This window comes from Carex rostrata, chromosome 35 (assembly GCF_964058835.1).
Source record: "Carex rostrata chromosome 35, lpCarRost1.2, whole genome shotgun sequence".
Lineage (NCBI taxonomy): Eukaryota > Viridiplantae > Streptophyta > Magnoliopsida > Poales > Cyperaceae > Carex > Carex rostrata.
This window is the reverse complement of record NC_135952.1, coordinates 2,527,195-2,539,970: the sequence shown is the minus strand read 5'-3', so window position 1 is coordinate 2,539,970 and position 12,776 is coordinate 2,527,195. Positions and strand designations below refer to the sequence as shown.

At 32.1% G+C, this 12,776-nt stretch overlaps 1 protein-coding gene across 1 annotated transcript; it reads right to left on the bottom strand.

Moving 5' to 3' along the window:
* Positions 1 to 4,434: 4,434 nt before the first annotated feature.
* LOC144549443 (lipoxygenase 2.3, chloroplastic-like) lies at positions 4,435 to 11,567 on the bottom strand. Its single transcript, XM_078298177.1, has 9 exons — positions 11,133 to 11,567; positions 8,762 to 9,048; positions 8,207 to 8,435; positions 6,769 to 7,113; positions 6,579 to 6,664; positions 6,163 to 6,273; positions 5,679 to 5,980; positions 5,291 to 5,557; positions 4,435 to 5,208 (listed from the first exon to the last, which is right to left on the bottom strand). Exons 1-9 carry the CDS (start codon positions 11,494 to 11,496, stop codon positions 4,443 to 4,445), a joined length of 2,757 nt encoding a protein of 918 aa, XP_078154303.1. The 5' UTR covers positions 11,497 to 11,567; the 3' UTR covers positions 4,435 to 4,442.
* Between the last annotated feature and the right edge of the window lie 1,209 nt (positions 11,568 to 12,776).

The window sequence follows — 12,776 nt, the reverse complement described above, 5'->3', positions numbered from 1 at the left end:
TAACAAAATATATATGGTTAGACCAAGACCATATTGATTCGAATTTGATCAGACGGTTCATATATAGGATGTACATAGGGAATGAAATATCTTTAATTTGACCTCTTTAAAGAAATTAATTCAATTATAAACCTCTTTTAAAAAAAAAAAACATACTTGAAAGCTGGCCAGGTTTTACAATGCTACCTTTAAAAAAAAAAAAAAAAAAAAAAAAAAAAAATTTATCAAGAACGGTTTTTAGCAATAAAACCGTTCCTGATAGTATTTGGATCGGTTTTATTGCTAAAAACCGATCCAGATGCTATTTTCTGATATATATTTCATTTGTTATATGTATTTAAGTTATCTGAGATATATATATATAACCAGAGATTATTTAAAAAAAAATAAACAACTTGTTTGTGTTTGTATAATTGTTTGTTTAATTATTTATTTGTTATTTATAAATTAATACCATAAAATTAATTGCTTAATTGATGTCATGAACAAATGGAAACGAATTCATATTACCTGAGATAACAAAATATATATGGTTAGACCAAGACCATATTGATTCGAATTTTATCAGACGGTTCATATATAGGATGTACATAGGGAATTAAATATCTTTAATTTGACATCTTTAAAGAAATTAATTCAATTATAAACCTCTTTTTTAAAAAAAATATATACTTGAAAGCTGGCCAGGTTTTACAATGCTACCTTTAAAAAAAAAAAAAAAAAAAAAAAAAAATTATCAAGAACGGTTTTTAGCAATAAAACCGTTCCTGATAGTATTTGGATCGGTTTTATTGCTAAAAACCGATCCAGATGCTATTTTCTGATATATATTTCATTTGTTATATGTATTTAAGTTATCTGAGATATATATATATAACCAGAGATTATTTAAAAAAAAATAAACAACTTGTTTGTGTTTGTATAATTGTTTGTTTAATTATTTATTTGTTATTTATAAATTAATACCATAAAATTAATTGCTTAATTGATGTCATGAACAAATGGAAACGAATTCATATTACCTGAGATAACAAAATATATATGGTTAGACCAAGACCATATTGATTCGAATTTTATCAGACGGTTCATATATAGGATGTACATAGGGAATTAAATATCTTTAATTTGACATCTTTAAAGAAATTAATTCAATTATAAACCTCTTTTTTAAAAAAAAAATATACTTGAAAGCTGGCCAGGTTTTACAATGCTACCTTTAAAAAAAAAAAAAAAAAAAAAAAAATTATCAAGAACGGTTTTTAGCAATAAAACCGTTCCTGATAGTATTTGGATCGGTTTTATTGCTAAAAACCGATCCAGATGCTATTTTCTGATATATATTTCATTTGTTATATGTATTTAAGTTATCTGAGATATATATATATAACCAGAGATTATTTAAAAAAAAATAAACAACTTGTTTGTGTTTGTATAATTGTTTGTTTAATTATTTATTTGTTATTTATAAATTAATACCATAAAATTAATTGCTTAATTGATGTCATGAACAAATGGAAACGAATTCATATTACCTGAGATAACAAAATATATATGGTTAGACCAAGACCATATTGATTCGAATTTTATCAGACGGTTCATATATAGGATGTACATAGGGAATTAAATATCTTTAATTTGACATCTTTAAAGAAATTAATTCAATTATAAACCTCTTTTTTAAAAAAAAAATATACTTGAAAGCTGGCCAGGTTTTACAATGCTACCTTTAAAAAAAAAAAAAAAAAAAAAAAAAAAAAAAAAAAAAAAAAAAAATTTATCAAGAACGGTTTTTAGCAATAAAACCGTTCCTGATAGTATTTGGATCGGTTTTATTGCTAAAAACCGATCCAGATGCTATTTTCTGATATATATTTCATTTTTAATTATCAGGATCGGTTTTTGTTGGAAACGGATCCTGATACTATCAGGATCGGTTTTTACTAAAAACTGATCCAAATGATTGAACTATTAGGATCGGTTCTAAAATAAAACCGATCCTGATAGTATCAGGATCCGTTTCCACAAAAAACCGATCCTAATAGTAATAAACTAGGATCGGTTGTTACTAAAAACCGATCTGAATAGTTTTTAGGATCGGTTTTTTTAAATAAACCGATCCAGATACTTATTAGGATCGGGTGTCCATATAACCGATCCAGATAGGCCGATCCTGATTTCTGTTTTTCCACTAGTGTAAATTGATATGGAAACCAAATACTTATGGTTTGTGAATATATATATCACTCTAAATTACAGTAATTGTCTAAAGTCCATCATCATCCCCACCGATTTGGTTAACAATTGATCACTAGAATAATTAATACAAGGTCTACTAATTTCGAATGCAGTCCATTTGTATAAAATCTATAGATCAAGTCATGCAAGTACTTGGTCTGTACCGAATTCAGATATGTATGCCATTTAAAGATAAAGTATCGCTAGCTACTAAATAATTTATCTCTACTTACTAGCAATCAAGCAAACATATCAACTACGATAAGCTAACAATGACAATTAAATCACAGTCAAGCAAGTTGTAACATAACCAAGCAAATAGAAACAGTAAAATATGTTGGAAGAATCTGAGAATAACTCAAAGTACGCACCTTTTAATGTAGGGAACGACAAGTCTCAAAATCAGTTCACTGTTCATAATCGAGTCGATCGAGTCGTTCGAGAACAATCGCAATCACGTAAGCAATCAACCATGAAATCAAGCATGTTTCCTTCACATTGATCTTCATCATCTCCGAGCCACATAGAGTTGCTGATGCCTCCTTTCTCACTTCTTCCCTTCTTCTATTTTCCATTTTCTCTCTTCTCCTCTATTTTTTTCTCATTATTTATTCCTTCTCTGATCTGGTTGTAATTTGCGATATTTTCAAGGTTGAATGGCGGACTACCCTCAGTGAAAGAAGAACTTCACCGAGTAAGATAAGTATAATAAGCGGTTCCCCATAAAAAGTAAAAGAGGAAATATATAATAAAGCATCCATCCTTCATTTTTAATGTGAAGAAGTCAAAACATATATTGATTAAGAATTTATGAAGGCCCAACAACATATTTCTATTTTAATATTTTTATAAAAGCCCAAGAGAGTACATCGCACATACAAACTATTATTTTTATATCCTTCCAATTAATTTTTTTCAATTTAAATATCCTTGTTAAAGAAACCACACATTTTTTTTAAAATAACCCCTAACTTTAGAAAACTTACAAACGTATCCCAATCAACACTATTTATATGTCAGTGGTGAAACTTTAATTAATATAATGTCACATAATTTATTTCTATGTATGTACAAAGTATAAATTTCTAATTTCGAAAACATAAATAAATTAGTACACTAGATAGTTCAGATTATTTTACAAAAAGTTAATATAGGTTCCAACATATTATAAAACATGATAAAACTATCTTCAAATACACGATGACTTCAATTCGTATAAATTTTTCAAATATTAAAAATTGGGATTTACATATATACGCCATCACTTTTTGACATCCTACTTGAAATCAGATATCTACTGCCAAATGTATTACAACGTTCCCCCATCAAGGGTCTATGAACTTACAGAGTTCATACTAGCGATCAAGCTTTTTTGAAAGTTTTAGAGGAAGACATTAATTTGAAGAAATTTTGTAGCAAGGAACAAATTTATTTCCTTTATTGAAAAGACAGGTACGTACGTACTAACAGTGATGTTACAACGAATGAATGAGTGGTTATAGATTTTGGAAACGAGAAACATTGAAATAGTTAGAAGATAAGAATGATATCTCACACAAGATCAAAGAAACAATATCTTTGTAAATGAATGGCTACGAGCAATTCAAAAATCTCCTGCATGTGTATATCGAGTGGCATTATTGACTTGTACAATCACGTATTCACGTGGTTGATGTATACAGAAACTATTGAATTATTTCTAGCTAGCTTCTTTCCAAGAAGGCAATAATAGATCTTTTATTAATTAATTAATTATTTAATTTGTTATTTTCTGAAATTTCTCTGTAGCGCATGCAATAGCCCATATCGTTCGTACAATTTCTGCTGAGAAAGCATGCATATATGTGCTTAATTAAATTTACGGCTTTGCGTAAATACTTGCAATGCAAGCTATATAGCAAATAATGAGTTGCATTTGGCTTTAGGAAAGGAGTCGGGGCGTTCTGATGTTCGATCGTGCATGGCCATTCGATTTGTGTCAAGATTTGTGCACATTTGATTTTCAAATTAATGTTCTTTTAATGCTTTTTTAACAATATATAATCATGAAAGGATCTCCTGTTTGCAAATTAATAACAACTGCTTGCTTATTACTAAAATACTATCAGCGTTCAAGGTACAAGTATCATTTGGCAGAGCAAAGCCTTATTCAGTTAAAACTAATAGCGAATACTTTTTTTTTTTCTTGTTTTTCAATTGTTTTTGTCTCAAATAGAAATACTGTTAGGAATTCCCTTGCCAGTGACCCCGGGATCGGAGAAGGGCTTGAGCAATTCATACGGGACGATCCCTGCCCCACATCTATTCTTCAAACTTTTATCCAAGTTTCTTGCATCTATTATCCCCTCTATCTCGTGCATCCTACCGTTAAACCTCTCAAATGCCGCATTTATCACGGGGTCAGAATTCCAGGCAGGTTCTGGTATACCACCGATATACTCTTCATCTGGTGAGTGAGTTGACAATACATCCAGAATTGCCATCACAAGGGTTGCCTCTCCTTGAGCTGGAAAGCAATCCATTAGAGCATCCTCAGGCTTACTAAAGAACTTCTTGAAAGATTCTGAATTGAGATCGTCATCCTCAACTGGCATGTTCGTGCGAGCTATGGTCGGTCGGTTTGGGAAGTAACCGCCATAGTGGTATTGACCGAAATTGACAGCTGCATGGTGGCCTGAGGTGACCCACATGATGGTGGTCAGAATCTGAATTAGGTCATCTTGGTTCTCCAATTTAGGCCACCAAGGCTCATCCTTTTTGTCGGCATGACCCTTTGTTCTGATCTCTAACCACCATTCCTGGATCTCAGAATCTTGCAAGACATCGTTTGGTGTTTTGTAGTAGTGATTCACATAATCTGTGACCCACTGTTTAAGTGATGTCCATATCAGTAACCCGTCGTTAGCGAACGGGTAGTCTTCTATAGTTAGTCTTAGCCCGTATTCTGCATTTGGATCCTCCACAGCCATCCCTCTACAAAGGATTAGAAACCAACAAAACAGATTAGCTTAATTGCTTGTTTATATGAACGAAATCATAATAATCGTTTAATTACCTCCTGATGAGATCGGCCGGCAATGCCTCCATATCGAACCGCCATTCCAGGCCATATGCCACTGAGCTGAGCTCTATTGAGTACTTTCCTGGTGAGAAACATTGCTCAATGATACCATCAGCATTAATAAGTTGCCCACGTGCAAGTGCATTGATTTCCATCGTGTATCTGAAATGCGGGTGCAACAGTCTATATATTGGGTGCATCGCGCTCAATTGCCGGTGTGTTGCTATAATGTAAGGCTCTACGCAACAATGCGTCCTCAACCTAGTAGGCCCCCACAGCATATATAGGAAAATATTAGTTTAATTTGTAATTATTTATACACCTGTATATCTTTTTACTTTGTGCAATTATATCATTTTCTGATTGAATAATTATGATATACCAATGGCTGACAAGTTGGTGATAGCCGGTGTCATGAGAGCAAACATGTATTTTCGCTAGCTTCCACAGCCATGAAGAAGTCGCATCCCATTCATCAGTGAAGACTTGCTTCCATTGCGGTTTTGTAGGTGAAGCGGGTCGGGTTAATTCAATGGCTATTGGCATCAGAGTGCCATCATGTGTGAGAAAGAATACAGTACGTGAACCGTACAAAGTCCTGTTATCCAACTCGCGTACCTTGTGCACGTATGGAAGCAGGAGATCATGGTAGTCTAGGATGAATAGTTTCTTTTGCTTGATTGCCTAAATTTTAATTTGTCATTCAAAGAAAAATAACTGATTCAGTAAGAAATTTGAAAAATGCGCTCAAGCCCTAAACATATATGACACATGTATGTATTTGTAATTGTATATTGTAATAGTTAATCAAGGAGAATTTGAGGGTGCTTGAATTAAATTGATAAAGGTTAACATATTAATAGTACCTCTTGTGCTGTCATGACTCCCTTTATTTCTCGTTCAATGAGTTCTGGAGTGATCAGAGACTCCGGTGGGCCATAGATGGCAGGATCGAGCTTGCTTACTATAGGAAGTTCCTGATACACATACAATCAATAATAAGTGATCTCTTAACTTTGATCCTGATCTACTAGGAGCAAGTTTGTAATAATATCAGTCAAAATGTTTTATCTAAAAAATTATCAATATAATTGAATACTAAATTTTTAACCAATGCAAAGTGCTCTAGTGATAGGTACTTACTGCAGAAATGATGTAACTTGAAACTCCCTCATTTTTTTTATTGATTTGACTATTAAAATTTGACCAAAGTTCCAACAAAATTAATGAAAATATATATTCCAAGTTACAGTCTGAGAATTGCATTAAATTCTACACTTACTGTAAGCAGTTTAATGCTATAAGGATTGAGACCAGCTAGACATTGCCTGGAGAACTCCTCATCTCTGAACCATGCAAACTTATCTCCTGCATTTTTCAATTGGCTTCAATAATGACCTCTCAATTTCATTAACTTTGTATTATATTTATATATATATACACTAATATATAAAAGAAAAGAAAGGACATACTATCTATCAGCTCTGGAGTCTCAAATAAAACAACCATTTCGGTGGTATCTTTAACACCCTTGATGATTCGAGGGACGAGAGTTCGAAAAAAGCTTGAGCCCTCTTGCGGGGGCAGTTTAACACCCTCATCATACAACGTCTCAATGGCAGTGAAGTATGGAAACCGTTTACTTTTATTACTTTCGATAGCTTCGTCTCTTAACCCTAGAGTGCTCTTAATTGTTGGTACAATGAACTTTATAATTGATCTCAGGGTTTTGATCTGGAAGGTCCCTTCTTTCAGTTCCGAAAATGATTCGTCTCTCGGGATGTAAATATCACCCTTCCTTTGTTCTGAATGTGGATCTGCACAAAAGAAATTTTGTATTAACTTCATATCAAAAATTCAACTTTCATAAGGATGCTTTCATTTAAAGTAGGCGAATTATCATTTTCATGTAATTAAATGTACATTTTGGGGACCATTTTGATAAAAGAAAGTGGATGAAAGTTCTTGTTTGTCGTTTCCCAGGGACCACTCTGATTAATTGGTTTTATTTCATAAAAGTCCTAATAATGTATTGGCGTTTTCCTCTGAATACTTGTATAATCTGAGCATCACATGGATTTAGTGAGATGCATCAAGATATCACATCATTTTGGTAAGATGAGGCCAGAAACCTAGCAAATCTCATCCCCATCATTTCTATCTTCTACTATCACAAACCTCACATGCTGACGTGCGCACATATACATACATATATATAGATATTTTTATTTTCAAAATTCAAACAAATGCTGACACGTGCACACATACATATACATATTCGAACCTTTCAACATGTATGATCTCCATATTAAATGTGTTTGAAGACTAAATTTTACATTTTTTTTTAAAAAAAATTTAAGATTTTATTTTAAATTCACTGTTTTAAACAATGATTTCTAAAAATTCTAAAAAAATAGTAAAAAATCCAAAAAAAAATGTAAAATTTGATCTCCAAACATATTTTAGTATAGAGATCATGTTAAACTATTCAGATCAAATGTTTAAATTTTAAAAATAAAGATATGGACGGAAAGTAAAACATTTACTTTATTTCCCAAAGCTAGTCCACCCTCTCTCTCTATGTTTGTATGTAGGTAGGTAGGTATACATATCTTTATGTACACAACACACACAAGTTTATGTATGTATATACATACATACATATACGTGTGTGTGTGTGATATCTATAGATATGTATATATACATATAAATTTAGATATATACATGTATATATGTGCTTTTGAAAAAAAATTTCCCATTTTCTGAATAACTTCTCATGAGAAAATGCGCTTTGACCATTAAGTATTACCATTTTTTTACTAATATTGTCATTAGTGAAAGAGAAAACTAACAACAAAAAAGAATGTGTTCATAAAAATCTTTATATAATTTACATTTTTAATATCTGACCTTTCTTCGTACTAGGTCCGCCAGTTCGACAGCGTCTTGGATAGGGAAGCTGCTTGCTATCACCAAGCACTGGTCTCGGCTTATCCGGGTCCCCCAGATCATTGTACACATCATAGTCATATATGCGGTCATAGTGCTTACGCTCCCCAGTGCCGTCTCCACGTAAGCTTTCGAGGTCTTTACTTCTCAGATCCTCAAGGCTTTTGGGAGTTTGAGATGGCAAGTAAGACTGAAAGTATATATATATATTTTTTTTTTTTGAGAGATTTATATACAATACAATGCAAAATCAACATAATATATTATCAAATGAAATGGTAAATTTCGTCTAAATCGGTTTTAATTGAGAAGCTGCATGTACTGTGTTGTTTACAACTTTAGAATTAGGTCAATGAAGAAAATTACATGCATAAAATTAATTAGGTGCTACAGTTTAAATTTTGTACGTAGCTTAGCCATTCACCTCTAATTACCACATATCATATATATATAGATTGAGAGTAACAAAATAAAAGGCAGTTAATCTATCTGTACTATATTAAGCTTTTGTGTAACCTTTAGGCTGAAGAAGATACGCTTCTCTCCCGGTTTATCGAACTTGGATTGTATCCACGAGTCACAAGCGAAAGTAATTTTGCTTTCTTCATCATTGCCGGTGACAAGCACAATGTTCTTTAGGAACATCTCCTGCTGGTGCACATTCTCCACTATAATCGCCCCGACTTCGCCGAAACCTACTGGAACCTTCTTGAATATGGCCTCGTATGTGATCTCATTATCAAAGTGCTTGTCGTCCTTATGGCGTGCATCTCCAGCTATATGATCCCATTGCTTGCCTGTCTCTGCAATGTATTAAGGACAAGAGTTTATATATATTCTCTATATATTAATTCATTAGCTATGTATTATTTAGAAAGAATTTCATAAGGTTAGTAAGTAATATATATCTTGTTCATATATTTAATTTAATGGTCTATTTTCATACTTTACAGATATTTCAAATGTCCACTCCTAATTGTTTCCATTAGTTTTACCTCATAAAACTATATTTCCAATGCCGCTCACATAAGATGGAAATAACTCAACACAAGATGAACACTTAATTTCTAATTTTCTTTATATATTTAGCGTGACCAAATTTTAAAGAGAGAGAGATGCACTGTGACTTCGTATGTATTAATTTAGATGTCTTTTCATGTAAACATGCGTACATGTTTTCGTAGTATATTATGTGGTAATGATATACTTAATTATATTATTCTTTTGAATGGAATATGTATATGAAAATCAGTTGCTTGTGAACCAATTATATGGACATCGAATCCGTGTGTGTGTGTAGAGAGAGAGAGAGAGAGTAGAACTAGGGTGTTCTTAAGTTCATCAAGCTTTTTTGTGAACTCAACTTCAAAACATATCGGATTGACTTTAAACAATGAGTCTGAACCGTTGAAACTGATCTTCTACCTTACGAGTGATGCATCTACATGAGAAAATTTTAAATTTTGGATTTATTTTTTATAGTCAAATGGTCAAACAAACATTCAAAAAATGAATGCATTAAAATTAATTTATATACCTTCTAATTTTGACCACTTGACTTTATACTAAATAAATTCGAAAGTTTAAAATTTTCGCATGTAAACTCATCACTTGTAAAGTAGAAGGATTTCAACAGTTCGGATTCTTCATTTCAAACTAATCCTATAGATTTTAGAGTTGAGTTCACAAAGGGGCTTGGTGAACTTAAGAACAACATCTAGTTCTATTATGTATATAGAGTAGAACTAGGGTGTTCTTAAGTTCACCAAGGCCCTTGGTGAACTCAGTTCTATTATGCTATATGTGTCTTCAACCATCGTATATATCTACTGTTGTGTGTATTAAAATATTTATTTTGGTTAAATGGTCAAGTGTGCTTTAATGAATGTATTTTTTATTTTGTAGGATAATTAACAGTTTATGTCTTATAGATTATATTAGGAAGTGCAAAGTCAAGTATTTAATTTGTTTTAGTTGTTAATTAGAGTTAAATGGTATCAGGTGCATGTGTTATGTGTATATATATTGAGAATATAATTTATGTTAGAGTCTATATATAAGATGATCTGTTAAAAGTAAGAAGTAGAGAAAAGATTGTAAGAAAATATATTGATATTTAACAGAGAAATTTTAAAAGTGATATTGAGAGTAAATTCAAAATTTCTATAATTTTTGAATTTTTAATATCTGCATTTTATTTTCTTTTGCCTAAATTCAATCTGTAGACATACTAGCTAGCATATCCTATCTATAATTGCCTACCTAAAATAGACGATTTTACATAGCTTGCTGCCAGTATTAATATTTGAGAGAGAGAGAGAGAGAGAGAGAGAGATGTGGAGTCCTTGGCAGCCACTGCCAAGCACTTTCAAAAAGAGAGAGAGAGAGATGTGGAGAATGGGACGATAGCACAGTTGGTTAGAAAAAGAGTTCTAAGATTGTTGGATATCCAAAGGCCGAGAGTTTGAGCCCCTCTCACCATAGAGCTCAAATCAGAAGATTAATTGATTAAAACTATATTAAAAATAAGAAAACTGTTTGAGTACTAAACTAAGTTTTTGTTAGGTAGTTCATATTCATTTGATTAGATAATTATAATATGTTATTAATTAAAATTTATAAAAATCAAATGAAAATTATATATAAAATATTTTTTATTTATTCAATTAGGAACTGGGGTAAAAGTAAATATTTCCTACTTAATATTGTTTAATAGGATGGTAAGAAATAATTACTAAATTTATTTTTCTTCTATCACCAAATGTAGCATTCATTTATAATAAAATCATTCTCATAAGATTGAAGACTAAAGAGGGTGATATAGCGGTATAAAATATATAATTTACCCAAAGAATTATGCAAACCATATATATATATAGTATCATACTTGGATTAATCTCAGCACTGACAAGCTCCAGTCGAAGACTACTTCTCCGAAATAAATCGGATAAGGTATCCAACCCTCGTTCATATATTCCGAGAGGTTCAGCAAACATTCCTGTGATACTCTTTTGCACAGTGACGGTTGCCTTTACCGTTACTTCTGTCGGAGCTGCCACTCTCAGATCAGTATACCTCGACTTCTGTGTACAGTTTGCTGTGTAAGTACTGATCAGTCTCGCTGGCTTTGATCTGTTGTGTGGCGCTTTGTGGTGTGTTGTCACTGACGGAGACCATGGTGTAGTGGTGGAGGGGCATAGTGGGAAGAGGAGAGATTTGGGTTGAGTGAGAGATAATGTTGGGTTTAACATTTCTTTCTATTTTCTGAGAGGACTCAGTTGGTGCTTTCTGAGAGGACTCAGTTACTCATACTTATATAGAGATCATATGTACTGTTAACAATGGACAGTACACAAAAATATCAGAGAGGGCAAGGGTTCAAATTTTTCAAATTTACTGGGTGTTGTGGGTGAAGGCCCGGGGTTGATACATCACGGCTCTATTGAAAGAAAATTAATAGCACTGATATGTTAGGGTTTGTACGAAGATTAAAAAAAAATAGAGAGGGACGCCGATTCTAGGGTAAACTGAATTTACTAATTTTCTCTCATACAATTAAGAGTTTTAACATAAAAAATAAAAATAAATAAATAAAAAATAGAAAGATACATATACTCCGATGAACCGGAAATAGCAATCCGGGTTATAACACAATATGATAAACAGATAAAGTAGGTTTTTCATAATTGAGTTTGAAGTAGCTAGTTACTAGTGAAAGCTTAATGAAATGGAGAATATAATAATATATATGTATTAGCTAGTATATATATATATATTACTTCGAGTTTTAATTAACCGGACAAAATCCTGATGTAGATTAATTCTGCATTTATATTTCATTTGGATTGATTTGAAGCACAATCAGGTAAAATACCATAAACATGGAAACAAATTGATACCAATTATAGGTTTGATTGCCATATTCTGATTGCATGTGAGTACACATTTATTTTCTTTCTTTTGATTATAGTAAGTTTGCACTCAAGCTAGTGTGTGATTATAGTAAGTTTGCACTTGAGGAGTAAAATCACATATAATTCAACAGATGAGAAATCACTGCTTGTTTTGCACAATAAAAAAAAAAAAAAATCGATGTTAGATCTATTGGAAATGCATACACGTGTCAAATGTGCATTGTTTACTTTTGTGGACAAAAAAGATAAGAAAAAGTTAGATGCAACATCCGCCTCTATTGGAAATACATACACGTGTCAAATGTGCATTGTTTACTTTTGTGGACAAAAAAGATAAGAAAAAGTTAGATGCAACATCCGCCTGGTACTTCAAATAAAAAGATAAAGTTAGATGAGTGTGACTCGAGAGTAACGGAAATAAATCTGCTGTGATTCTAAAGAGATCGCAGGACCCTGTGATTTCAAATCTAACGTTTCACTTTTTGAAATGCACAAATCTCAATAATATTCATTTTTATGTACGAATCTCTAAACAGATAAATAGATGGATATGGAGTAACAGGGTCCTGCGATTCTTTAGAATCACAGCAGATTTATTTCCCGAGAAACAGGCAGCA